At 46.6% G+C, this 24,315-nt stretch overlaps 1 protein-coding gene across 2 annotated transcripts in view; it reads left to right on the forward strand.

Annotated features, from left to right (window-relative positions):
• Positions 1 to 24,315, forward strand: part of LOC126524302 (uncharacterized) — a 95,083-nt gene that overhangs the window by 33,339 nt on the left and 37,429 nt on the right. For both annotated transcript variants that reach the window (XM_050172642.3, XM_072287027.1), the window contains exons 2-3: positions 22,556 to 22,646; positions 23,989 to 24,074. In XM_050172642.3, coding sequence (XP_050028599.2) covers positions 22,556 to 22,646; positions 23,989 to 24,074 — 177 coding nt within the window. The remainder of the gene's footprint in view (positions 1 to 22,555; positions 22,647 to 23,988; positions 24,075 to 24,315) is intronic.

The raw sequence follows: 24,315 nt of genomic DNA on the forward strand, positions 1-24,315 counted from the left end.
AGTGGTAGAACAGTGAGACTCGGTTGCTCGTATGTAGTGACAGTTGTCCTAGGCTCTAACTTAAGAAAAAGTAGAAGAGTAAGGCGCTGTTTACTTGTGTGTTTTGTATCAGTGTTCTTTTGCTAACTCTGTATTTGACTGTGTAAATATTTCCGTTGCAATATATCTTCAAGTTTTGTTACCTCCAACCTGCCTCCTGCTTCATCAACGCCGATAAACACCTTGAAGAGACTTTGGTCGATTTCAAGGAGAAAAGAACAAACACAACTTAACTGGAGTCATTCAGTTGGGAGTCAGAGCTGGCCACGTCCCTTTCGCTGTCGAAGCCAAGTGCAGCCTGGTGGAAATTACAATTGCTGCTCGTGGCTGTCATTACAGGCAAAGGAGTGGCTTTATGCTTCCTGGAACGCAGTCCAGCAAAGCTTCGCGGAAGCTAGATTTGCCTCGAACGGCAATGGCTTAGAGAACGTCTTGCCTTTCCTCGTGTTCACGGAGGAATGTGTTTAGATGTGGCCATAAAGACAGGAGGAGCATTACTGCGTGTAACATCATTAGATCAATCAATCAATCAATCAATCAATCAATCAATCAATCAATCAATCAATCAATCAATCAATCAATCAATCAATCAATCAATCAATCAATCAATCAATCAATCAAAATTAAACTTTATCCATTAGAAAAAAATTCACGCAGAGATATTTATATAGAAAGCACAAACAGAAATCTTTGTTGAAATATTTATATAGAGACATATATACAGAGAGTTCATACATAGCTTGGTTAAAGAGTAGGTAGTGCTTGCATAATACATGGAAACTTGTTGCAAGTTGTGTTGCAAGGGGTAAGTCATGTCACTCCTTAGCACCGGAAAATGTGATTAACGTTCAGCGCAAACATTGAAACACACAGAAAAATTAAGATTGCCGCTGTGTGCATATTGCGCTTTTGCAATTCGGAAAGGAAGATGTGCAAAGCAGAGGTGGTGGGGGTGTTAACAACCACTTTATTGAAAATACGGCTAATTCGTGGCCCAGGCTTAGGCCGCCCCCGAGGAGGTCCGGAGATTGTCTCCTCGCCGCTTCACGGGCTTGCTGGATGGCCTATAGTTGATCTTGGACGTTTCAGCTGCGCAACGCGGCGGCCCACCGCGCCGCAGCTTCATCTGGGGAAACTGAATTTTCTCTGCATATAACCTCACAGTCCCACAGAATGTGTCTAAGAGATGCGTGAGCCCTGCCGTATAGTTTGCAGTTACCGTCTGAATAGATGTCTGGATATATCCTCCTGAAATGGACGGGGTTGGGGAAAGTCTTGGTTTGTAAATGCTTCCAGTCTACCGCTTGGGCTCTGTCGAGATTGGGGTTAAGGGGCGGATAAACACGCCGGGAGTCTTGATAAAATTTTGTAATGTCACAGTACCTGGTCATTCTGTCCCTCTCTGTCCATGCCTCCGTTGGATTTCCAACCCCAAGAGAGGATTCATCTACGCGGTCGCGGAATGTGAGACCTCGCGCTACGCGGTGGACCTCCTCGTTGAAGTTGGGTACGGGGGTGTCGGGGGACGTGTGAGCAGGGAACCATATGATGTGCCGTTCTTCCACCTCCTCGGAGGTGACATAGTTCGCGTTGGCTTTGAGTATAGCCTCATCCTTCGGCGAAATTCTGCCTTGTGCATAGTTGCTGACCGCCGTCTGCGAGTCACTAAGTACGTATCTGCAACTGCGGTTAACGATGGCTAGGGCTATCGCCACCTCTTCCGCTACCTCGGGGCTTTTGCCGCGTATACTACGCGAACTGACCAATTGTTCGTCGGTATCGAGGACGGCCACTGCGAAAGCACGTCGATCCTCGTATTCTGCCGCGCCTACGAACAGCGCTTCCTTGTCCCCGCCGAAGGTTGGAGTAAAGCCGTGGCTCTACTCTCTCTTCGACCCTGATTGAATTCGGACATCCCTTCCAAGCGTGATTAGGGAAAAGCTCCAGGTAGCTAATCTACCCAAGAACAAGCAGAGGTGGGTTAAAATTTATTACCTAGCTAACTAGGCCGGAGATATTATGAATGTTTATTTCATCTTGAGTACAATTTCAAGAAAGGTGCAGGGGCAAAAGGCGCACAGCGCCTGACAGGGGCCCCTGTACCCGCAATATACGCTCTTATTATACATTATTTATTGGTAGTTCATTGGCAGTGAGCGGCCACACATAACGTTACATATTTTAACACACTGTACACGAGTTTACACAAACTGAGAAACAGAATTGACAAAATTATTGGGTTACAGTTTGTTTACTAATATAGACGGTGAAATAATGAAATGTTCCTCTTTTCCCCCCTCTTCCCCTTTCCTCTCCCGGTCCACATGCAATAAAGTACAGGTTATACATGTAAATTACCATTGTACACTAAAGTGCAGCATATAACCATGAACATGTATTTATCCACGTAAAACTGAAAAAAGGAAGAAAAGCGGGTTACAATATATTTATGTTGCAACAATCAGTCTGTCAAACACTGTGTTAGTAACAATTCCTTCACATGGTTTTTGAAGGCGTTTCTAGTCATACTGAAATCAATGTTACCTTCTAGCTTATTTAGGATTGTTAGTACTTGGTGCCTGGTTGTTTGCTTACCATAATTGGTCCTTGCGTATAGGGTCCGTTTTCTTTTTAGTCTCATATCGTAAGGAACTTCATTAATGTTTTCGTTTATATATAGTGCATTTATATACTGCAGTAGTTTAAAATCATAAACTGAATGCTTTAAGCATTCGGTATTTAAAGAATAATGGTAATGTGCTTAGTTCATGACATGGTCCCTGATAGTTTTCATAAATGCGCAATATCTTCTTTTGTAGAATAATCAGCCGGTTGTAGTTAGTTTTTGTTGTGGTACACCATACCAATATGTCGTACGATAATATGGAGTAGAACAGTGAAGTATATAACTTTTGTTTCAGCCAGATAGGTATTAAGTGTGCAATTTTATAGAAGCATCCAACAGATCGGGAGAGTTCGATAGCTAAGTTATTAATGTGTACATTCCATAAAAGGTGCTCTTGGAACCAAACACCAAGAAACTTTTGCTCCATAACCCTGGTTATAACTATTTCCCTACTTATTGGTTTGTTAAGTGCACGAAATAATATGTACTTTGTTTTCGCTGTGTTAAGCTGCAGCCTATTTTCCCGGAGCCAGGCCGCGAGGGACGCAATGTAGGTGTTGACCCTTCTTTCTAAATCTGTTAGATCTGTGGACTTAAAAGAGATATTAGTATCATCGGCATACATAATAAGTTGAGGAGAGTTGGGTATAGTTACAATGTCATTAATGTAAAGAAGAAATAAAAACGGTCCTAATATTGACCCCTGTGGAACTCCTTGTGTTAACTTTAGCTGTGATGGTGTGGTGTCTTTTATTTGCACAATTTGATAGCGGTCACTCAAGTAGTTTTTAACGAGCTCTAGCACAACGACCCGCACACCATATCTAGACAGTTTGTGCAGTAGGATATCGTATTTTATTGAGTCAAATGCTTTCTTTATGTCGAGAAATAAACCAACTTTTTACTGTAAATGTCTGTAAGTATGCTATCTTTAATACAGCACAACGCTTCTTGAGTTGATCTGTTTATTTTTAAATCCATATTGGCTACAAGAAAAAATTTCGTGTTTGCCAAAAAAAAAAAATCAGCCTCTGGTTAATCACACTTTCAGAGATTTAGGACAAAATGGGGAGCACCGATATCGGTCGCTAATTTGATCAATTATTTCTATCACCTCCTTTAAATATAGCTCTTACTCGTGCTATCTTAAGTTTATGTGGGAAAACACTGGTTGTTAGCATGAGAATTATAATGTGAGCAATTGTCCCCGAAACAAGGTGAGATATTTGTTTTAATTCTTTAGTAATTTTTGATAACCTTAATAATAATTTAAATTTAAATAATGACCTAAAGTAGTAAACAAAAGCTCACGTAGTCCCTCAAAGAGAGCACTACTCGAATGGTGCACTGGCGAAAAAAGTTCTAATGCACAAACACCGCTTTGAGTAACGGTATTAGGTAAATTGCGTGTGCTTAGTCCGAAAATACGCAGCAATACGTGCGGTGGCAGAGAAATGACATAAATATAAAGACCGTAGCAAACACAAATTATAAGTATTGCGCACGTATGAGAGTAACAACTACACGAAAGCATTTTAGAAACAGCGCTCATTTGGTCTTTCCGACGGAGTGTATACTACTATTAAACGTAATACTCAGACTTTTAATGCAGTTGATGCGTTAAATAGCTTGGTCGTCTAGTAATATACGTGATTTCGTTATAGTATATGTTAGTGATATTTAGTGATATGTTAAATACTTCGGTCGTTTAGTGATATGTGCTATATGATATTGACACGTCGACTTGTTTATCTTTTACGGGTGAGCGCTTTTCACCGTCTAACGAATGTTATTGCTCTACGCGCGACGCGCCCACATGTATCGGAAGTTTCTCGAATGTTATCGGTGGTTCTGTAGACACCGAAGCTTGTGTAATCTGATTGCATGTGCGATGCCGCTTGTGTAGAACTTTCGGGAAGGCAAGCGGGCACCACTGATTACTTTGGAAAGTTCGGTGACTCTTGTATAAAAGTCGACGTGCTAGACAGGCAGATGAGATTTTCGACGATCGCCGACTGTGTTCGCCACTATTTCTGCGCTTTGAGTGTAATTTGCTTTTGAGAGCAGAGGTTCACCCAATAAAACGCTAGTTTCGTTACTCACAGTTTCGCTGCTTTTTTGACCATCACTACCACGCGACATCTGGTGGAGGTGCTTTTCGTTCATGTACCAGGTGCCCCCAAGTTCAGTTAAGCTCAGTTTATTTTCTCTAAAGACCACCGATTTCTGGGGTATTACATAACGGGTGGGTACAAGATTCGAATTTACACTCGTTCAAGTAACCTTCAAGTTTAGGCGCACATATATATATATACACATACATAGTTTACATATTCAAGTATATTCACAAATGTATACACATATATCAACGCCTATATATGTAGACATAATACACGCAAGTAAATACAAACAACATATATAAGGAAAAATCATGTACAACGTAGTTGGAGAAGGTCAGTGAGTGAGTGAGGGAGTGAGTGAAAAACTTTATTAGCTCTAGATTCGCTGATCTTCTGCGGTCTTCAGATGGCTTCGTCCATCTTCTAGCACAACGGTCAGTTGCCCTTAGTCCAGGGCTCCACTGGATGCTGCTGCCAGTTGTGCTCGCCGAATCAGACCTTCTTGGTCGACCAGGCGATCACTGGAGAGCACTCCCTCCCATTGCTCCGCACTCGGGTTTCGTATAACGGGTACCACGTCTATCTTCTGGCATGCCCACGTGATGTGATACAGCGTGGGTGTTTCGTGGCACCAGGGGCATTTGTCATTGTACTGTGTGGGATAACTTTTGCTGAGTACGTTTAGGTTCGGGTACGAGCCCGTTTGTAGCTGCCTCCACGGGACAGAGTCCTCTCTGCTAAGGGAGTTGTGCGGTGGTAGATACCGCTTTCTGCAGCCCTTGTAGTAATTTAGTATCGCCGAATAGTCTTGGGGTACAGGTTCGGTGTCCTCGAGGTCGTCTACGTTGGATGCTCAGTAATAAGTGTACCCTCGAGCTATCCTGTCCGTCTCTTGGTTTCCTGCAACTCCCGTGTGTCCTGGCGTCCATACTATCGTATGCCTAATTGGTTCTTCTTTTGTTTGTCGTTGTGTTATGTGGTCTCCGGAGCGGAGTATGCGGAGCGCTCGGTGCCCTATTCTGCCGCGTAGGTAGTTGTGGCACGCCGTTTGTGAGTCTGTAAGGATTGTTAGAGACCGTTTAGACCGATATCCCTCCGCTGCCGCTAGAGCGACGGTCGCTTCTTCAGCCTCGGCTATCGTACAGCCTTGTAGTGATGCGCTGCTGATCTCGCGTAGGTTCGAATCAATCACCGTTGCTACCGCGTTGCTGTTGCTCTGCCCCGCTGATCTGGCGTATGAGGCTGCGTCCACATATACCGTCGTTTCTTGGAGTGCTTGTGTCTTTTGTAGGTATTCAGCCCTCGCTTCTCTGTGTGCTTTGTGTAGGTTGGGATCCATGTTTCGGGGTATGGGTGCTACTTTTAGTGTGTTGCGATACTCGTCCGGAATTGTTTCGGTCCTCTGTATCTCTTGAAGTTGATTGGCGCAGCCTAGATTCTTCAGGAGCTCCCTGCCAGATGGAGTCTGCTGTAGTCTGCGCTGTTGGGAGACTAGTTGCGCCTCTTTCAATTCTTCGAAGGTGTCGTTTAGTCCTAAGGCTAGGAGCTTTTCGGTTGAGGTGTTGTGGGGAAAGTGGAGTGCTGTTTTGTAGGCTTTGCGTAGAATCACGTCCGCCTATTGTATCTCACTCTTGATTGGATTGTAGTATGGGAAGCTGTATGCCACTCGGCTGACGACCAGGCTTCTGACCAGCTTGAGTGTGTCCTCCTCTCGCATGCCGTGGCGTCTTTGTGAGATGCGCGTGATCATGCGGGCTACTTGTAAGGTGGACGCCTTGAGTAGGGCGAGGGTGTGGGTGCAGCGCTGGTTTGACTGTATCCACATCCCCAGGATTCTGATGAGCGTCTTTTCCGGTATCGGCTTCCCCTCGAGGTAGACGTTGAGCTTTAACTCGTCGCTGGTGGGGACTGTGCGGTTTTGCTTTCCTCTCCAAACTCTCAGGATCACCCTCAGGAGCTCGGACTTCTCAGTGGAGCAGGCTAGCCCTCTTGCTCTGACGTAGTCCTCTACGCAGGTGGCTGCCTCTTGTAAATTCTCTTTCTCTCTGAGCGGGCCTGTGTTAACCCAGATGGTGATGTTGTCGGCATACATGGAATGGTGTATGCCGTCGATTTCTTTTAACTGTTTTGACAAGCCAATCATGGCTATGTTGAAAAGCGTGGGGGAGATAACCGACCCTTGAGGCGTTCCTTTGTTTGGAGTAAGGAACTTCTCTGATCGGAGCTCTCCGAGGCGAATCGTTGCCGTTCTGTTCGAAAGGAAGGCTTTGACGTAGCCGTAGACTCTCCTCCCGCAGTTCAGGTCGTTCATGCCCGTGAGGATAGCCTCGTGGCTTACATTGTCAAAAGCCCCCTTGATATCCAATGCCAATATTATATTCTCCCCGCTTCTGAGGACGTTCCCGAGTACTTCTTTGATTTGAAGCAGTACGTCTTGGGTCGATAATTTTGCTCTGAAGCCATACATGCTGTGGGGATACGATACAATTCGTTGTCTTCCACATACTCTTGTAGTCTCAGCGTCCCCACTCGTTCGTACAGTTTTCCCAGGCACGATGTGAGCGAGATCGGTCTGAGGTTCTCAATTTGCAGTTTCTTGCCCGGTTTAGGAATCATCACTACCTCCGCATGCTTCCACTCCTCGGGGACGGTCTCAGCTTCCCAGTGTTAGTTGAGAAAGTCGGTTAATTCTGCGACTAACTCTTCACTGAGGTTGCGGATGAGTGCGTTATTAATCTTGTCTGCACCCGCGGCCGTGTTTCTGGTTGTGTTTCGAACCGCTGCGTAGACCTCTTCTCGCGTGATGGGTCTGTCCAGGTTAACGTTTTCTCTTCCTCGGTAGCGCTCTGCGTAAGCTGCTGGGTTTGTGTCCCCGAAGCATTTAACGTGTACCTTCTCCAGGAGTTCCGAGTCTGGTCCCTCGAACTGGTGGATGAACCGGTAGATGGTTTTGTTGTTTTCTGCCTTGGTCTTGGTCGGATCTATGAGAGCCTTGAGGATATGCCACGTCCTCGCTGTGTTCAAAGTTACGTTGAGGGAGTCGCTGAATTGCTGCCAATTTTTCCTTGCCAATTGCGCCGCGTACTCCTCTGCTTTCGCTGACTTCTGCGATCTTTATCTTTAGCTTCCTGTGGTATTTTTGTTTCTTCCACCTCTTGGTGAGTCCGCGTCTAGCTTCCCACAGTTTGAGCAGTCTGGCGTCTACCTCGGGCGTCTGCGTCGTTCGCGCGATTTCTTTGGTGTACTTGCGCTGTTTTTCAATGAGCATTTTCCCCCAGTCTTCTATCGATTGGATCCCGTTTTCTGCGAGATTTCTATCGCATGCCTCTCGAAAAGCGCTCCAGTCCGTAATTTTTGCCGATCCTAGCTGACACCTTAGCCTGTCCGAAGTTACTTGCGTCTTGAGTATGTAGTGGTCACTACCCAGGTTCTCTAACAGGTTCTCCCACACTACTTGTTCCGCTCCTCGTATGAACGTGAGGTCGGGGCAGGTGTCGGTACTAACGCTGTTTCCGATTCTGGTTGGAGTGTCTGGGTCTGTGAGGAGGTTGCAGTCGGTGCTCTCTGCTGCCTCCGCTAGCGTTTCGCCTTTTGGGTTTGCTGTTTGGTATCCCCAGCTTTTGTCCATGGCATTAAAGTCTCCTAGGATGATTAGCGTGCTGTCTTTCGCTAGTTTGCGTACACCATGGAAAAGCTCGTAGAATTTTGCCTTCCTCTGTTTCGGGGGGCTGTATGCATTTACAATAAATATACTGCCCCTCTTTCTTTTCTTCTTTGGTATAATTACTACGATCACGTGCTCTACGTCGGTGTCGGCTATCCTGTCGTGGCTTATGGCGATGAGAGCCTTGCTGACTAGGGTTGCCGTTTTCCTTTCTCTTGAGTCTCGTAACACGTGTATCCTGCGGGTGTTGGTGTCGTGCCCGTCTCTTGAAGCGATATGATGTCGGGCGGTGTTTGTTGTGTGTGAATGTATTGTTGGAGAAGGCCCTGCTTCTTACGGTAGCCTCTGCAGTTCCATTGCCATATATCTAAGGTTTCTTGCTTGCTTAAAGTTGTACTGGCCATGTTTAAGCGTCGGTGTTGTTTGCGGATGTGTCGGCGAGGGATGCCAGCGCGGAGCGGTGGTAGGCCTTCTCTCTAATGTTCTCGGTAAACTTCTGCTTGCGGATGCTGCTCCGGAGCTCTGTGACTTGTAATTGCACTTGCTGCATTTGTTGCTGCTGCTGCTGCATCTGCTGCATCATTTGCTGAATCTCTGCTTTAAACGTGGCAAAATCCTCGTTGCCTGCTTGCCATGGGGCTTGGGTTTGTACGGTTTGTCGCTGCGGAGGGCTGTTCGACCTAAAGTCTCGCATTGCCTTCATTAGCTCTGCTATTTGGCGTTCTAGCTCTTTCTGCCTAGCGCGTGAGAGCTCTAATTCGCGTCTCAGCGCTATTTTCTCCGCGTCCTCCTGTCTAGGCTGTTCGCGGTTGCTGTTTGTCTTGTTTTTTTTGTTAGCTACCCCACCCGATTGCGGAGCAAACCAGGGGTTTTCGGCTCCCCAGCTCACCTTGACGCCGCCGCTCTTTCGGGTAGGCTACTTCTTTGTCTTCTCCTTCTGCTGCTGCTGCTGCAGCTGGCTTCTTCCCTTAATGGCCAGGGGCGGCAGGGGCGGGAAGGACCGTGACCAGCTCCGTGAATGGCTCCGCGACGCCCGGGATCTCGAACGGTTCCGCGAAGTCTCCCCCGCCGAGCTGAACCACCTCGGCTCCTTGCCGCGGTCGTCCCGGCTGCGACGTCTGCTCTCGCGTCCGCCGCCGTTGTTGCCGCCGTTGGCCTTGCCTCGCAGGTCCCTGGCTTTCTTTAGTCGGTCTTGGCACTCCTTCGATCCGGTAGCGTGGTTGCCTCCGCAGATCAGGCATCTCGGGGTACACTGGTGATCCTTTGGCGGGTTCTGCATACCGCACTGTTTGCAAGCTTTGGCGTCCGGTGTGGGGCACACGTCAGAGCGGTGACCTTGTTGGCCGCAAACGTAGCAGATTTGTCTTGTGGGCCGGTACGGGTAGCACTTGTACTCGGCTCTGCAGTAGATGACGTGTTTCGGTGTGATGGGTCCGTCAAAGGTGATGACGGCCGTCTTGTTCTTGCCTAGCCTTCGGGCGCTGTGGATGGTGACACCCTGTGTGCGCGTCCACAAGTCGGCTTTCAGTTCCTCCGGTGTCGCTCCGGGGTCCACTCCGTGTAGCACGCCACGCCGGGTGTCTTCCGGTGCGGCCACGTAAGCGTTCACGTCGTATGAGTATCCTTCGATCGTGAGGCTAGTGATGCGCCTCGCGAGCTGGGCCGCCTCCTCGTTCGGCGCGCTCACGATTATTATGTCGGACCCTGTGCGGAGCCTCATGATCAGGTCTCTTCCCTCGAACTTGTTGCTGCATGCCGCGACTACGGCCCGGGCCACTTGAAATTGCTGGAGCGACTTGACTACGAGTCCCTTCCGTCGCAAAATAATATTGAAATCGTCTCTGGGGAGCAGGGGCAGCCTCTGCCTAGGCTGCCGCTGCTCTCCTTTCCCATCTTTTTTCAGCGCGCCGGAAGCTGGCGCGCCAGCTGTCGGCGGTGGGGCCGGGAAATTCCCGGCGCTGGCGGCCTTCCGCACATTCTTCCTCTGTCGATTCTTTTGGCGTTTGGTCGTAACCAATTCCCAATTTGCTTCGTCTTCTTTGTGAGTGTCTTGCTGCTCCTGCATGGCGGAGTTCTCGATCTCCCCGTCCGCCGAATTCTCGGAGTCGGAGGCGCCGAGGTGGTCGTCGTCCATCTCTTGTGCTTCTAGCAAATTCTGGGCTATAGTCTACTCGTCCATGGCTCAAAATTCGGATATTTCGTGGAGCGGGAGTCGGGTCCAGGCTGCATAGCTGTTGCTCAGCGGGCCTGGCTGCCCGCAAACACCCGTAGTCGTGCTAAACCTCGGTAGGCTTAGCGGCGAGCGTTTCCCGCCAAAGTCCGGTAATTTGCCACAAATGGTCCTACCGTCTTGAAATCGGTGTCCGGGTGATCTAGCTTGTGAGCTCTCTCAGATCCAACCCAAAAGTTGGCGGCCCGGTGGGTCGAGGTAGTCCGTGAGGGTCGGAATCTACGGAACCCATGCGACGAACGTCCGCACTGCTCCGCTTCTTCTTCTTCACCCGAGATGGTCAGTGACCTGTTGTAAAAATACGGATGGGCAGATTATGTCGACAAAGGCAGGGAGCAGGCTGTTCCAGTCTGCCGCCATGCGAAGAAAAAAACGAGGCTAAAATGTTGATGTTCATGAACGTGGTCGGGAAACCTGTGATTGCGCGCTGCAGGCGTGATATAGGGTGCTTGGTGAAGGGTAGGACTGTAAAAGAATTTGTGGTAAAGACAGAGGGAAGCGATGCGCCAACTTAAAACGAGGTTTGGAAGCCCAGATATTGATTTCAGTGACGTGACGCTGATGTCACATGAATATGACGAATGGCTGAATCGGGCGGCGCGGTTTTGTACCGCTTCAAGGGCGTCGATGAGACATGCTTGATGCGGATTCCAGACTGCTGAGGCGTATTGTAGTTTCGGTCGTACAAGTGATGTGTAGGCAAGTAATTTTACGTGATTTGGGGTTTTCCGCAAATGACGTTTTACAAAACTAAAGTTTTGTTAGAAGCTGAAATGATGGTATACACAACATGCCTACGCCAGTTCAGGTCATCTGATACAGGGACACCAAGGTATTTATAAGTGTCAATTGATTCTAGAACTAAATTAATAATTGTGTACGCAAACGTGCGAGGATTATGGCTGCGGGTGAACGGCATGATTTAGCATTTGTTAACTTTTGGTGCCATTATTCAAGTGGTACACCATTCTGAAATATTAGCAAAGCCACATTGTAGGGTTATCTGATCCGAAGTGTTAAGTACGGTGCGGTAGATAACACAGTCATCCGCGAGAATGCGTATATTACAGGATACATGCAAAGGTAAGTCGTTGACTTAGATAAGGAATAGGAGCGGGCCAAGAACCGATCCCTGGGGACGCCTGACGTTACTGGAACCGGAGCGGATAGGTGGTTATTTATAACATATTGCGATCGATGAGTAAGAAATTCTGTAATCCATGTTAATACAGTAGGATGTAAATTTAGCTGGGAGAGTTTCGCAAATAATCGTTGGTGAGGCACTTTATCAAACGCTTTAGCATAATGAAGAAAGATCGCGTCAGTCTGTACGTTACCATCCAGGTTAGTGTGGACGTCATCTAGAAAAACTGCAAGCTGTGTTTCACATGACAACCCCTTGCGGTAGGCAGGTTGTGAATGATGGTAAAAGTGATTACTGTCAAGAAAATTTATCATGTGGGAGTAGATCACATGGACTATGATTTCACAAGGGACGCTTGTTAGAGAGATAGGGCGGTAAATAAGTGGGGAATTTCTGCTGCCTTACTTGAAAACCGAAACGACTTTCCCTGTCTTCCAGTCGTCTGGAATGACCCCTGAAGAAAGTGACTGTGAGAAAATTAGGGTGAGAAAAAGGGAGACGTTGTGTTTGATGTTTTCAAAATTTTGGTATTAATTTCATCCATTCCAGCTGAAGATGACAATTTATTATTTTCTATTATGGATAAAATTCCATTTTCACAGAAATTGATCGCTGGCATGTCACAATGAAAGTCAACAGGTGGGTACGGTCACTTCATCAGAAAAGACTGTAGCGAACGTGGTGTTGAACAAGTTCGCGCAATCCACGTCCGTAATCCTTTCATTCAGATCACTGTTGAGTACGATTTCTCGCGGTTCGTCGTCTTTCAGTGTTTTCTAAAACTGTTTGGGATTAGTTTTTAGTTGCTTGGGAAATTCTAAGTGGTAATAAGAGTGGTTTGCTCGATGTATTGTAGAAAGGTAGTTTGTATCTGCTTCATAATATTTCTCCCATGCATTTGGTTGATCTCTGAGTTTTGCAACCAGGAATAGGCCTTTCTTTTTATGTTCAAGTCTTTCTAATGTTTTCGTAAAGCATGGTTTCTGACGACTCGCTGTGAAACTTACTTTACGTACAAATTTGTCGGTTAATTCCTTCAGCTTTTGTTTAAAGCGTGTCCAATCGGCATCAACATTATGGTAGTTAAAAGTTGCCTGAAATGTGGGATAAAATGTGCTAAGGCCCTCATTTGTCGCTTCATAATCAACTTTGTCGTACAGCTGTATCGTTTTCTCGTACATTTCGCACTTTGTTGGTCGAAAAGAAAAACCGGCATGAATTACTTTGTGGTCGCTGATTTCTTTGAGATAATGGATGTATGGTAGGCTTTCGGAGCGGTTGCTTAATATTAGATCTACGATATTGGATGTATCCTGTGAAACACGTGTTGCTTCAGAAACTAGCTGGGTCATATAAAAATTGAGGCAGATATCGAGAAAGTTGCTGGCTTCAGTTAGTCCTGTCGATGAACACAAATTTTCAGTGCGCCGGCCTATTTGCGGGAAGTTATATATACTATATATAGTTATATACTTCTATATATAATATAGAAGTATATGTGCATTTGAGTGAGCAGGAATAAGGTGACACATAATTTGGTTAAGCTGGCTGCAAAATTAAAGAGTAGTGTGGGGAGGTCGGTATCATACGCCTTATAGTACGGTCTGTGTGCATGATTGGATAGTCACCCATAATACTTCCAGCTGCGACTGAATATTGATGACTGCACAAGACAATAGTTCGTGGAATGCAATCAGTACACCGCCACCGCGCGTAGATGCACGTTCATTGCGGTACACACAAACGTTCGGTAAGTCCGATAGCACTTCAGTATCACTCACGTCGTCAGTGAGCCACATTTCGGTAAGTATTAGTAGATTACTCCTAGTGGACAATACAATACTAGATATGCGTTAACGTTTTTGAAGAAAACTGCGGATCTTAGTGGAAATTGCAGAAAGTGAAAGAGCATCGCTAGAGACAGCATATGCTCGGCGGTTCTTTTCTTTCTTTCTTTAGGCGCTTCGGCTGATACGGTGATTATTTAATGCAGTTTGTACTGTCGTCAAAGATGTACCGGTTTTGGTACATATGCAGCGTTTTGAAACGGACGGCAAATGGCTTGTTCTTGCTTTTCGCAAAAGCAATCAGTTCTTTACAGGCCTTTTGGACTGGGCAGGAGAAATCCTCGATGCCATAACTTGTCCCTTTAAGCATCCGGCCATTTGACAGTATTGCAGTTTTGGTGTTGTGTAATGCAAGCTTCACTAATATGGGCCTACAGCGACTAGCTGAGGGACGGCCGAGGCGATGCGCGCGCTCTCTATCTTTTGGTTCCAAGGTTAACTGTAAGTTATCGCGGCAAAGGTTTGTGACCAACTGCTCTGTCTCTGCGAATGTTTCCGAGGAGGAGCGGTCGGAGATGCCGTCATCCATAACCGTGATCCAAGCCCGGACCGTAAAGAGAACACCAACGTCGTCCCAGAACATCGAGAAAGCCGCCGGCTACTACAGCTGCACCCGGAGCACGGGCTTCTACCTGAGACGACCAAGAAGATCGTGGCCAAGACAGCCCCAATGGCAGCCGCAGCATCCCCCATCGTTCTGCAACAGCCGAGGGAGCCACCGACCTTCCGCGGATCATCGTTTGAGGAGCTAGAAAACTGGCTGGAAACATACGAAACTTTCAACCACTGGAACTCCGACGACAAGCTGCGGCATGTGCAGTTGGCCTTAGAAGACGCCGCGAGGATGTGGTTTGAAAACCGGCAATTGACATTGACTACATGGTACCTTATTAAAGGTAAGGTCCCATGTAGTCAATATTAATAATAATAAGTCAATAGTAATAATAATAAGTTAATAAGAGGTACAAAATGAAGGTTATACAGGTCTACGCCCCTACATCCAGTCATGATGACAAAGAAGTCGAAAGCTTCTATGAAGACCTGGAATCGGCGATGGGTAAAGTCAAAACAATATACACTATACTGATGGGCGACTTCAATGCCAAGGTAGGCAAGAAGCAGGCTGGAGACAAGGCAGTGGGGGAATATGGCACAGGCACTAGGAATAGCAGGGGAGAGTTATTAGTAGAGTTTGCGGAACAGAATAATATGCGGATAATGAATACCTTCTTCCGCAAGGGAGATAGCCGAAAGTGGACGGGGAGGAGCCCGAACGGTGAGACTAGAAATGAAATAGACTTCATACTCTGCGCTAACCCTGGCATCATACAAGATGTGGAAGTGCTCAGCAAGGAGCGCTGCAGTGACCATAGGATGGTAAAAACTCGAATTAGCCTAGAACTGAGGAGGGAACGGAAGCAGCTGGTACAGAAGAAGTCGATCAATGTGTTAGCGGTAAGAGGGAAAGTAGAGGAATTGCAGATCAAGCTACAGAACAGGTATTCGGCTTTAACTCAGGAAGAGGACCTTAGTGTTGAAGCAATGAACGACAATCCTGTGGGCATCATTAAGGAGTGTGCAAGAGAAGTCGGTGGTAACTCCGTTACACAGGATACCAGTAAGCTATCGCAGGAGACGAAAGATCTGACCAAGAAACGCCAATGTATGAAAGCCTCTAATACCCCTGTCACACTGGGAGTTTTAATGTCATTCAAATCGAAGGGCATTCGGTGCAACGAATGTCATTTGCCCGCGGAGGTGCTACACTCGAAAAATTAATGTCATTCGGTGGCGATATCAATGGCGATCACTCCGGAAAAAAACGTGGCAACTAAAGTAGAACAAGCTAGGTATAAAGTGCTTGCATAAGCAATCGATATATTTAAATAAATTATTGGGGCGTCACTTCACTGAAAAATAATATATTTTAGTATTACCTATAAAAAAAGGTATTCTATTTCAGACTATGTGGCCACTATAAGCCAAAATAAGGCTTAGCCACCTGAGTAGCCGATAAATTGAAAACAAACAAAATGGCTGGCATGGCGACGCTGGACGACGACGCTAAGTTGCAGCTGGTGAAGCAATTAGTTGCTGCGTACTTTGCATTACGAGCAAGGCGTAATAATCGGAGGAAGCGATTAGACGTTCTATGGCCGACGACCAGAGTGGCGGCGGCATGGGCGGCGGCCAGACGCTGCTGAGCTGGAGAGTAACAACATTTTGCGACAGCCTGTCGCACATATTTTGTCTCTTTAAAGTAGCAAAACCATTTAAAAACGCAAACGTTATTATTTCTGTATGACTATGGTTTTCAATTTGCAAATACTGTGTCCTGTTTTGCTTTGTTTCTGGGGTTGAGAGTACACATTCGCTCCGAGTGCGAAGCCGAATGAGTTTCTCGAACTCATTCGATTGCGGAAGTCATTCGGTGCTAATGACTTCAATATCGCTGTGTAGCAACCGAATAATGTCATTCGATGCTAATGCCATTAGGTTCGAATGACATTAAAACACCCAGTGTGACAGGGGTATAATCCTACAGCTAGAATAGAACTGGCAGAACTTTCGAAGTTAATCAACAAACGTAAGACAGCTGACATAAGGAACTATAATATGGATAGAATTTAACATGCTCTCAGTAACAGAGGAAGCCTAAAAGTAGTGAAGAAGAAACTAGCAATTGGCAAGAATCAGATGTATGCGTAAAGAGACAAAGCCGGCAATATCATTACTAATATGGATGAGATAGTTCAAGTGGCTGAGGAGTTTTATAGAGATTTATACAGTACCAGTGGCACCCACGACAATAATGGAACAGAGAATAGTCCAGAGGAATTCGAAATCCCACAGGTAACGCCGGAAGAAGTAAAGAAAGCCTTGGGAGCAATGCAAAGGGGGAAGGAAGCTTGGGAGGATCAGCTAACAGCAGATTTGTTGAAGGATGGTGGGCAGATTGTTCTAGAGAAACTGGCCACCTTGTATACGCAATGCCTCATGACCTCGAGTGTACCCAAATCTTGGAAAAACGCTAACATAATCCTAATCCATAAGAAAGGGGACGCCAAAGACTTGAAAAATTATAGACCGATCAGTTTACTGTCCGTTGCCTACAAAGTATTTACTAAGGTAATTGCAAATCGAATCAGGAACACCTTAGACTTCCGTCAACCAAAGGACCAGGCAGGATTCCGTAAAGGCTACTCAAGAATAGACCATATTCACACTATCAATCAGGTGATAGAAAAATGTGCGGAATATAAGCAACCTTTATATATAGCTTTATTGATTACGAGAAAGCGTTTGATTCAGTCGAAACCTCAGCAGTCATGGAGGCATTGCGGAATCAGGGTGTAGACGAGCCGTATGTAAAGATACTGAAAGATATCTATAGCGGCACCACAGCCACCGTAGTCCTCCATAAAGAAAGCAACAAAATCCCAATAAAGAAAGGCGTCAGGCAGGGAGATACGATCTCTCCAATGCTATTCACAGCGTGTTTACAGGAGGTATTCAGAGACCTGGATTGCGAAGAATTGGGGATAAGAGTTAATGGAGAATACCTTAGTAACTTGCGATTCGCTGATGATATTGCCTTGCTTAGTAACTCAGGGGACCAACTGCAATGCATGCTCACTGACCTGGAGAGGCAAAGCCGAAGGGTGGGTCTAAAAATTAATCTGCAGAAAACTAAAGTAATGTTTAACAGTCTCAGAAGAGAACAGCAGTTTACAATAGGTAGTGAGGCACTGGAAGTGGTAAGGGAATACATCTACTTAGGACAGGTAGTGGCCGCGGATGCGGATCATGAGACTGAAATAATCAGAACAATAAGAATGGGCTGAGGTGCGTTTGGCAGGCATTCTCAGATCATGAACAGCAGGTTGCCATTATCCCTCAAGAGAAAAGTTTATAACAGCTGTGTCTGACCAGTACTCACGTACGGGGCAGAAACCTGGAGGCTTACGAAAAGGGTTCTACTTAAATTGAGGACGACGCAACGAGCTATGGAAAGAAGAATGAGAGGTGTAACGTTAAGGAATAAGAAAAGAGCAGATTTGGTGAGGGAACAAACGCGAGTTAACGATATCTTAGTTGAAATCAAGAGAAAGAAATGGGCATGGGCAGGACACGTAATGAGGAGAGAAGATAACCGATGGTCATTAAGAGTTACGGAATGGATTCCAAGGGAAGGGAAGCGTAGCAGAGGGCGGCAGAAAGTTAGGTGGGCTGACGAGATTAAGTTTGCAGGGACAACATGGCCACAATTAGTACATGACCGGGGTAGTTAAAGAAGAATGGGAGAGGCCTTTGCCCTGCAGTGGGCATAACCAGGCTCATGATGATGATGATGATGATGATGATGACATGGTACCTGTTACGCAACGGCTTCCTGCAGGCCTTCACGAGCGTCCTACGCAAAGAGCGATGCATGCAGCTGCCGAAAGAGAGCATCGCAATCTTAGCGGAGGAAATGACTCGCCTCTTCCGCCACGCCAACTCCGACATGTCCGAAGAAAATGAAAGTTTGGTTCTTGATTGAGGGTGTCAGAGAATAACTATTCGCCGGATTGATACGCAGCCCGCCAAATACAATCGCTGAATTTGTATCGGAGGCCTAAACGACCAAGAATACGCTTGAAATGCGCACGAGGCAATACAACCACCGTGCGCTGTCAAGAAACTGCGCCGAACCTCAAGCGCTAGGTGACGATGACCTACGCGAGACGATAAGAGGGGTCGTACGGGAAGTGCTGCACAAGTTATGCCCCAGGTCGCAGACCCAGGTGGCCTCAATCATGGACATAGCAAAAGAAGAGCTTCAGCTGTCACTAGAAATACCAGGACTTCCGGCATCCGCACAATCCCAACCGGAACCGGTGACCTGCGCCAGCATCGCCCGCCCGTCGCCCAGAACAGCCGCCCAAGGAAGATGGACATTTGGCGCGCTCCCAGCCACCGCCAGCTCTGCTATCGCTGCGGGGAAGCGGGACATGTCTACCGCCGCTGTGCATACCGCGAAATGGGACTACGAAGCTTCGCCATCAATGCTCCTCGCCCGCAGCAAGATGAATGCCCTCGCGATATCGCCGACTACCTCGCCGCCACTCAGTGGAGCCCTCAACGACCGTACCGTTCACCGTACTGGCTGCTACCTGTCGCTGCAGCGCCGACCATACACTGGCTCAGCCCAGGGCTGGTCCGTCAGACCATATCCGGAAAACTAAAAGCAGGAAGCGATGGAGGTACGGTTGCTGTTCGTCGCAATGACGAAGGTCCTCCGCCACCGATGACGACGCCAAGAACAATATCTAGACGAGATAACAACGACACGCCGCCATCCCGACGAAACGCAAAATAAAAGAGCCACTGACCTCAACGTGCTTCTCGACGGCCACGCTGTTACCGCATTTGTAGACATAGGAGCCGATTTCTCCGGCATGAGTGGACACATCGCCGCCCACTTGTAGAAAGTTAAGACTACGTAGAAGGCCCTCAAATTCGGACCGCTGGAGGACACCTCATAACGCCGCGTGGAATGTGCACGGGAAGAATTACCATTAACGACCGGACTTACCCTGCCACCTTCGTTATCCTCCAACAGTGTTCACGAGACGTCATTCTTGGCATGGACTTCCTGAACCAACACGGCGAAATCATCGACCTCAAGTCGAAGTCAATAACCCTGTCGGAAGATCATGCGATACCGCCGGAGAGCCTTCCTAGTCACCGCGCCTTGAGTCTGCTCGAAGATCAAGTGAGCATCCCGCCTCGCTCGAGCATTGTTATTTAGGTCGGCACCGAAACTTCCGCTGATGTAGAAGGCGTCATCGTGGGCGACCAATTTCTACTGCTAGAGTGTTAAATTTGCGTCCCAAAAGGTATAGCTGGCCTTCACGGAGGGAAAGTGAAAGTAGGGCTGACAAACTTCAACCAGGAGTTCAAGCAAATGAGCAAGGGCACGAGAATCGCGTACGTCGAGGAAATTGTGGAAACCAGCAATGCCTTTGTCCTCTCGGTTTCTGCCGCATCTACCACGACGACCATAGTTACCGAACCAGACTTCGACATTAATCCAAGTCTCCCCATGATTAAGCGGCAACAGCTCAGAAGTCTGCTTCGATGACACAAAGACGGCTTTTCGATGTCATCGAAGGTTGGACAGACACCAGTCGCAAAACGTCGCATAATGACCAAAGGGTGCGCTCGACCACTCCGCCAGAGCTATTACCGAGTTTCAACGCGAGAACATGAAGCTGTAAGGCAACAAGTCAACGAAATGCTGCGCGACGACACCATCCTGTGGTCGAAAAGCCCGTGGGCATCTCCTGTAGTCTTTTGAAGAAAAGGGGCGTAGCCCTCCGTTTCTGCGTCGATTATCGTCGACTGAACAACATCACGAAGGACGTATACCCTCTCCCACTGATAGACGACGCATTGGATACTCTCTTCAACGCTAAATACTTCTAGTCGATGGACCTCAAGTCTGGCCACCGGCAAATAGAAGTCGATGAAAGAGATCGCGAAAAGACCGCCTTCACCACACCAGATGGCCTCTACGAGTTCAAGGTCATGGCATTTGAAGTGTGCTCGGCGCATGCTACGTTTCAGCGCGTGATGGACATGGTATTAGCAGGATTAAAGTGGCAGACCTGTTTTGTTTACTTGGATGACGTCGTCGTCTACACTGGAAATTTCAACAATCACCTTAGGCGGCTTGCGACCGTGCCATCAAGTCATCAGGGCTCACTCTGAAGCGAGAAACGTACCGCTTCGCTTACGATGAGCTCCTCTTCCTGAGCCACGTGATCAGCAAATCTGGAGTCCGCCCCTACTCACAGAAGACAGCTGCCACCACGAAGCTTCAGCAGCGCATCGAAATGAAGGCAGTGCGTAGATTCTATGGCATGTGTGCCTACTACAGATGCTTTGTCAAGGACTTTTCGCGCATCGCTTAGCCGCGGACACACCTAACTAAATGCGATGTCGAGTTCAAGTGGGAAATGAAGCAGGCCGTCGCAGGCCGCCGGTACTTGTGCACTTCGACGAGGACGCCAATACTGAAATCGATACTGACGCCGGGTGACGTCCTAGTCCAGAGGAAAGACGGACTCGAATGGATGATAGCTTACGCTAGCCGGTCGCTGTCAAAAATGAAAGGCAATTACTCTACGACCAAACAGGAATGCCTCGCCATCATTTGGGCTACAGCGAAACTCCACCTTCACCTATATGCGAGGCCGTTCAAAGTCGTCAGCGACCATCACGCATTGTGTCGGCTAGTGAATTGAAAAGATCCATCAGGATGGCTAGCATGGTGGAGCCCCAGGCTGCGAGAATCCAACATCACTGTAATCTACAAGTCTGGTCGAAAACATTCCGATGCCGATTGCCTATCACGCGTCCCCATTGACCCGCCGCCACAAGATGACGAGGACGACGACGCCTTCCCTGGAATAATAGGCGCGGAAGACCTCGCTGAAAAGCAACGAGCAGACGCAGAGCTAATTAGCCTCGTCAAGTATTTGGAAGGGAGCACAGATGTTTTCCCTAGGGCATTTAAGCGAGTATTGTCCTAGTTCTCGCTTAAAACAAACTACTCGTAAAGAAGAGCTCCTCTGCGACTTGAACTATCTTATCCATAATAGTAATGATATTTCCGGCTTTGTCTTTTAACGCATACATCTGATTCTTGACTGCTCCTAGTTTCTTCGTCACTGCTTCTAGACTTCCTGAGAGGATGCTCAATTCTATTCATATTATACTTCTTTATGTCAGCTTTATCTTACGCTTGCTGATTAACTTGGAAAGTTCTGCCAGTTCTATTCTAGCTGTACGGTTAGAGGCTTTCATACATTGGCATTTCTTATTCAGAGCTTTCGTCTCCTGCGACAGCTTACCGGTATCCTGTCTAACGAAGTTACCACCCACTTCTATTGCACAATCCTTAACGATGCCCATAAAATTGTCGTTCATTGCTTCAACACTAATGTACTCTTCCTGAGTTAAAGCCAAATACCTGTTCTGTAGCTTGATCCGGAATTCGTCTATTTTCCCTCTTCCCGCTAACACATTGATCGGCTTCTTATGTACCAGTTTCTCCCGTTCCCCCCTCTAGTCTAGGCTAATTCGAGACCTTACTGTCCAAGGTCACTGCAGCGCACCTTGCCGAGCAAGTCCACTTCTTGTATGAGCCAAGGTTAGCGTAATAGTATACGCACGGAATATATAGTGACAGCTGTTATAAGAACACTTCAGCAGCAAGCTACGATGACGTCACATGTGTCGCAGAAGTAGTCTTACAAAACGCTGTCACTACCATAATCGGCACCTTTACTCTTATTTAGAAATGGAGGATTACTTGGTGGACGTAAAATCACTAATATCGTCCTAAAGGTACTTCCATTCCCCAGATAGTTCTCACTGATAGCGTTGCTGGCAATGAATGTCAGCATTAAGTACTGCTTTTATTGGAACACTTTTTACCTTTTTATGGGTTTTAAGGTGCAGATGAACGGATTAAGCGGCCCCAGGGTATTTTGCGATATGGATAATGTGTAGCCTTTGTCGTGTTTACGATTGCAATTTAACCCTACGTAGGTCTGGGCAAAAATCTTCGCGTTGAAACCGCGAAGCCACTTGAGTGCCGAACTATTCGTATGCATTAAAAAAGAACGCAAATTTTCAGTGGCGGCTACCTGAAGCCAGCCGCATAATGCCTTTACACAAAATATTTGCTGCAATGAAACTGGTAGCCGTAGTCACTTGGTTTAGAACAAGTTCGGTTTTGCGCACGTGCTCTTACCTAATTTAGCGTAGAAACGTTGACAATATTGCACACGTGGGCACACTCTCACGGGCCGTGTTTCCTTTCCTGTTCACAGGTCTGTCGAGTTTTGGCCTCTGTCGCCTGTGTGGTGCTTCTGGCGTCGTACACGCACGAGCACGGGGCAGAGCCAGGAGGCACGCTCAGATGTGAGTGCGGGAGGACCCTCTGCGAGCAGCGTTTCCTGTTTTTTTTTTTTTTTTTGGTGAAAAGCAGTTCAAAATACCGTCAATATAAACATTACTCTTTGAATACGGGATGTTGATACTGAAGCAGAGAGTTAACTATGACTTTTCGTTTGGAGCTGGGCTCATTTCGACACGAGAGACTCGCTTGACTAAGGCTGTTCTCAAACAGACTACGTAATAAAAATAAAATAAGAATCGAAATTAGGTAATTCAAAAAAAATTATATAAATCAAAATAATTCGACACTTTGGAAAGTGTCAAGATTCGAAGGGGTAGAGGAGCTAGTAAAAGAAAGCTTCGCTTTAAGTTGTTCAAAAACTAATAATGAGAAATTTTGCCATTTTGGAACACTGCGGATGCTTTCAGCGAACTTTTTTCTAGGCATATGGACTAACAATGGGCACCCTTCTTATCTAATCTGCTTAATTGTAACAAAAATTTCTAGTCAGAAGGAAACTAAAGAGAAAACTAAACTGAGCTCTATTATTAAATTACCTTTCTGCAATGCCAAAATATTCACCCCAATACGGAAGACGAATGGCGACGCCACCTTGATGTTTTCGTAGCAGCTTGTCTATTTCCGGTTTACGTGTTTCAGGTCTCAATACCTACCTAATTGTTGCATTTGTGAAAAAAAAAAAGACTAATAATGTTGTGAAAGCTATGCGCTTGTTTGTACCGTGCAATATAAGTGAGAAAGATTTTCTACCTTCGAATGATGAACCACTTAAGTAACGTGAGTCTTTAATCTGACAATTTATTCGATGCTCGAGGGTTAATACATCTGGTAAGACAACTGTAACTCTTAAGCAATGACTGAAAACTGATATAAACCGCTCCAACATGGTGCTATAATAAGCAATTGCTTCTTTGCCACAAAAACTGCATTCCTGCCATACGATTTCCATCAGGTTTCAATGTACGCGGCGCCTGTGAGGCAATTTGTGATCATATTTGACGTTTTACTAGTGACTAAAGCTAAGTTTCTTTCCACAGTGAACTAAAAATTCGTACTCACTGACTCACTGCTCGCCGAGCCACTGTTCGGGACTGAGCTGATCGCGGTTGAGCTTGTATATATATTGTGGAAGAACGAAGCAGAGCAGGTCCAAGGGCAAGATTTCACGATAAGGCTCTCAATGATCCCCTTTGAAAGTCACGACATATGCTAGAGATGAACGCTATACCCTCTTTACCTGCTAAAAAGTATTTAAAATTATACAAAATGCTTATTTAAGTTCAAAGTAAGATCAAATATGATATTTGCAATATGAACCCTACGTGGCTCTTTTTATTTTTGCAGACAATATGACATCTCTCAAGCTCCTTCTGCCAGACAACCTGCTCGTCGTACTGTTCAGTGGATTCCTGGTGATAGGATTAGTGAAGGTACACAGAGATGAATGGCAGAATGCCAGTTACCAGCTATCAGATCGGAAGGCTTCGCACGAGCAATAGCTGTGACTGCTCCAGAGCGCTGGCTTATATCGTACTCCGTTCGCTGGCAGCTTTTACTGCCTCTTGAAACCCTTTGTAGAATTTAATAGTTAGGTTACTTGCACCGCAAGTTAAGGCCACAGTGCAAACATTGGGCTTAGGTTTCGTACAGTCCCTATGAAAATGACGCAGG

This window comes from Dermacentor andersoni, chromosome 3, assembly GCF_023375885.2.
Source record: "Dermacentor andersoni chromosome 3, qqDerAnde1_hic_scaffold, whole genome shotgun sequence".
Lineage (NCBI taxonomy): Eukaryota > Metazoa > Arthropoda > Arachnida > Ixodida > Ixodidae > Dermacentor > Dermacentor andersoni.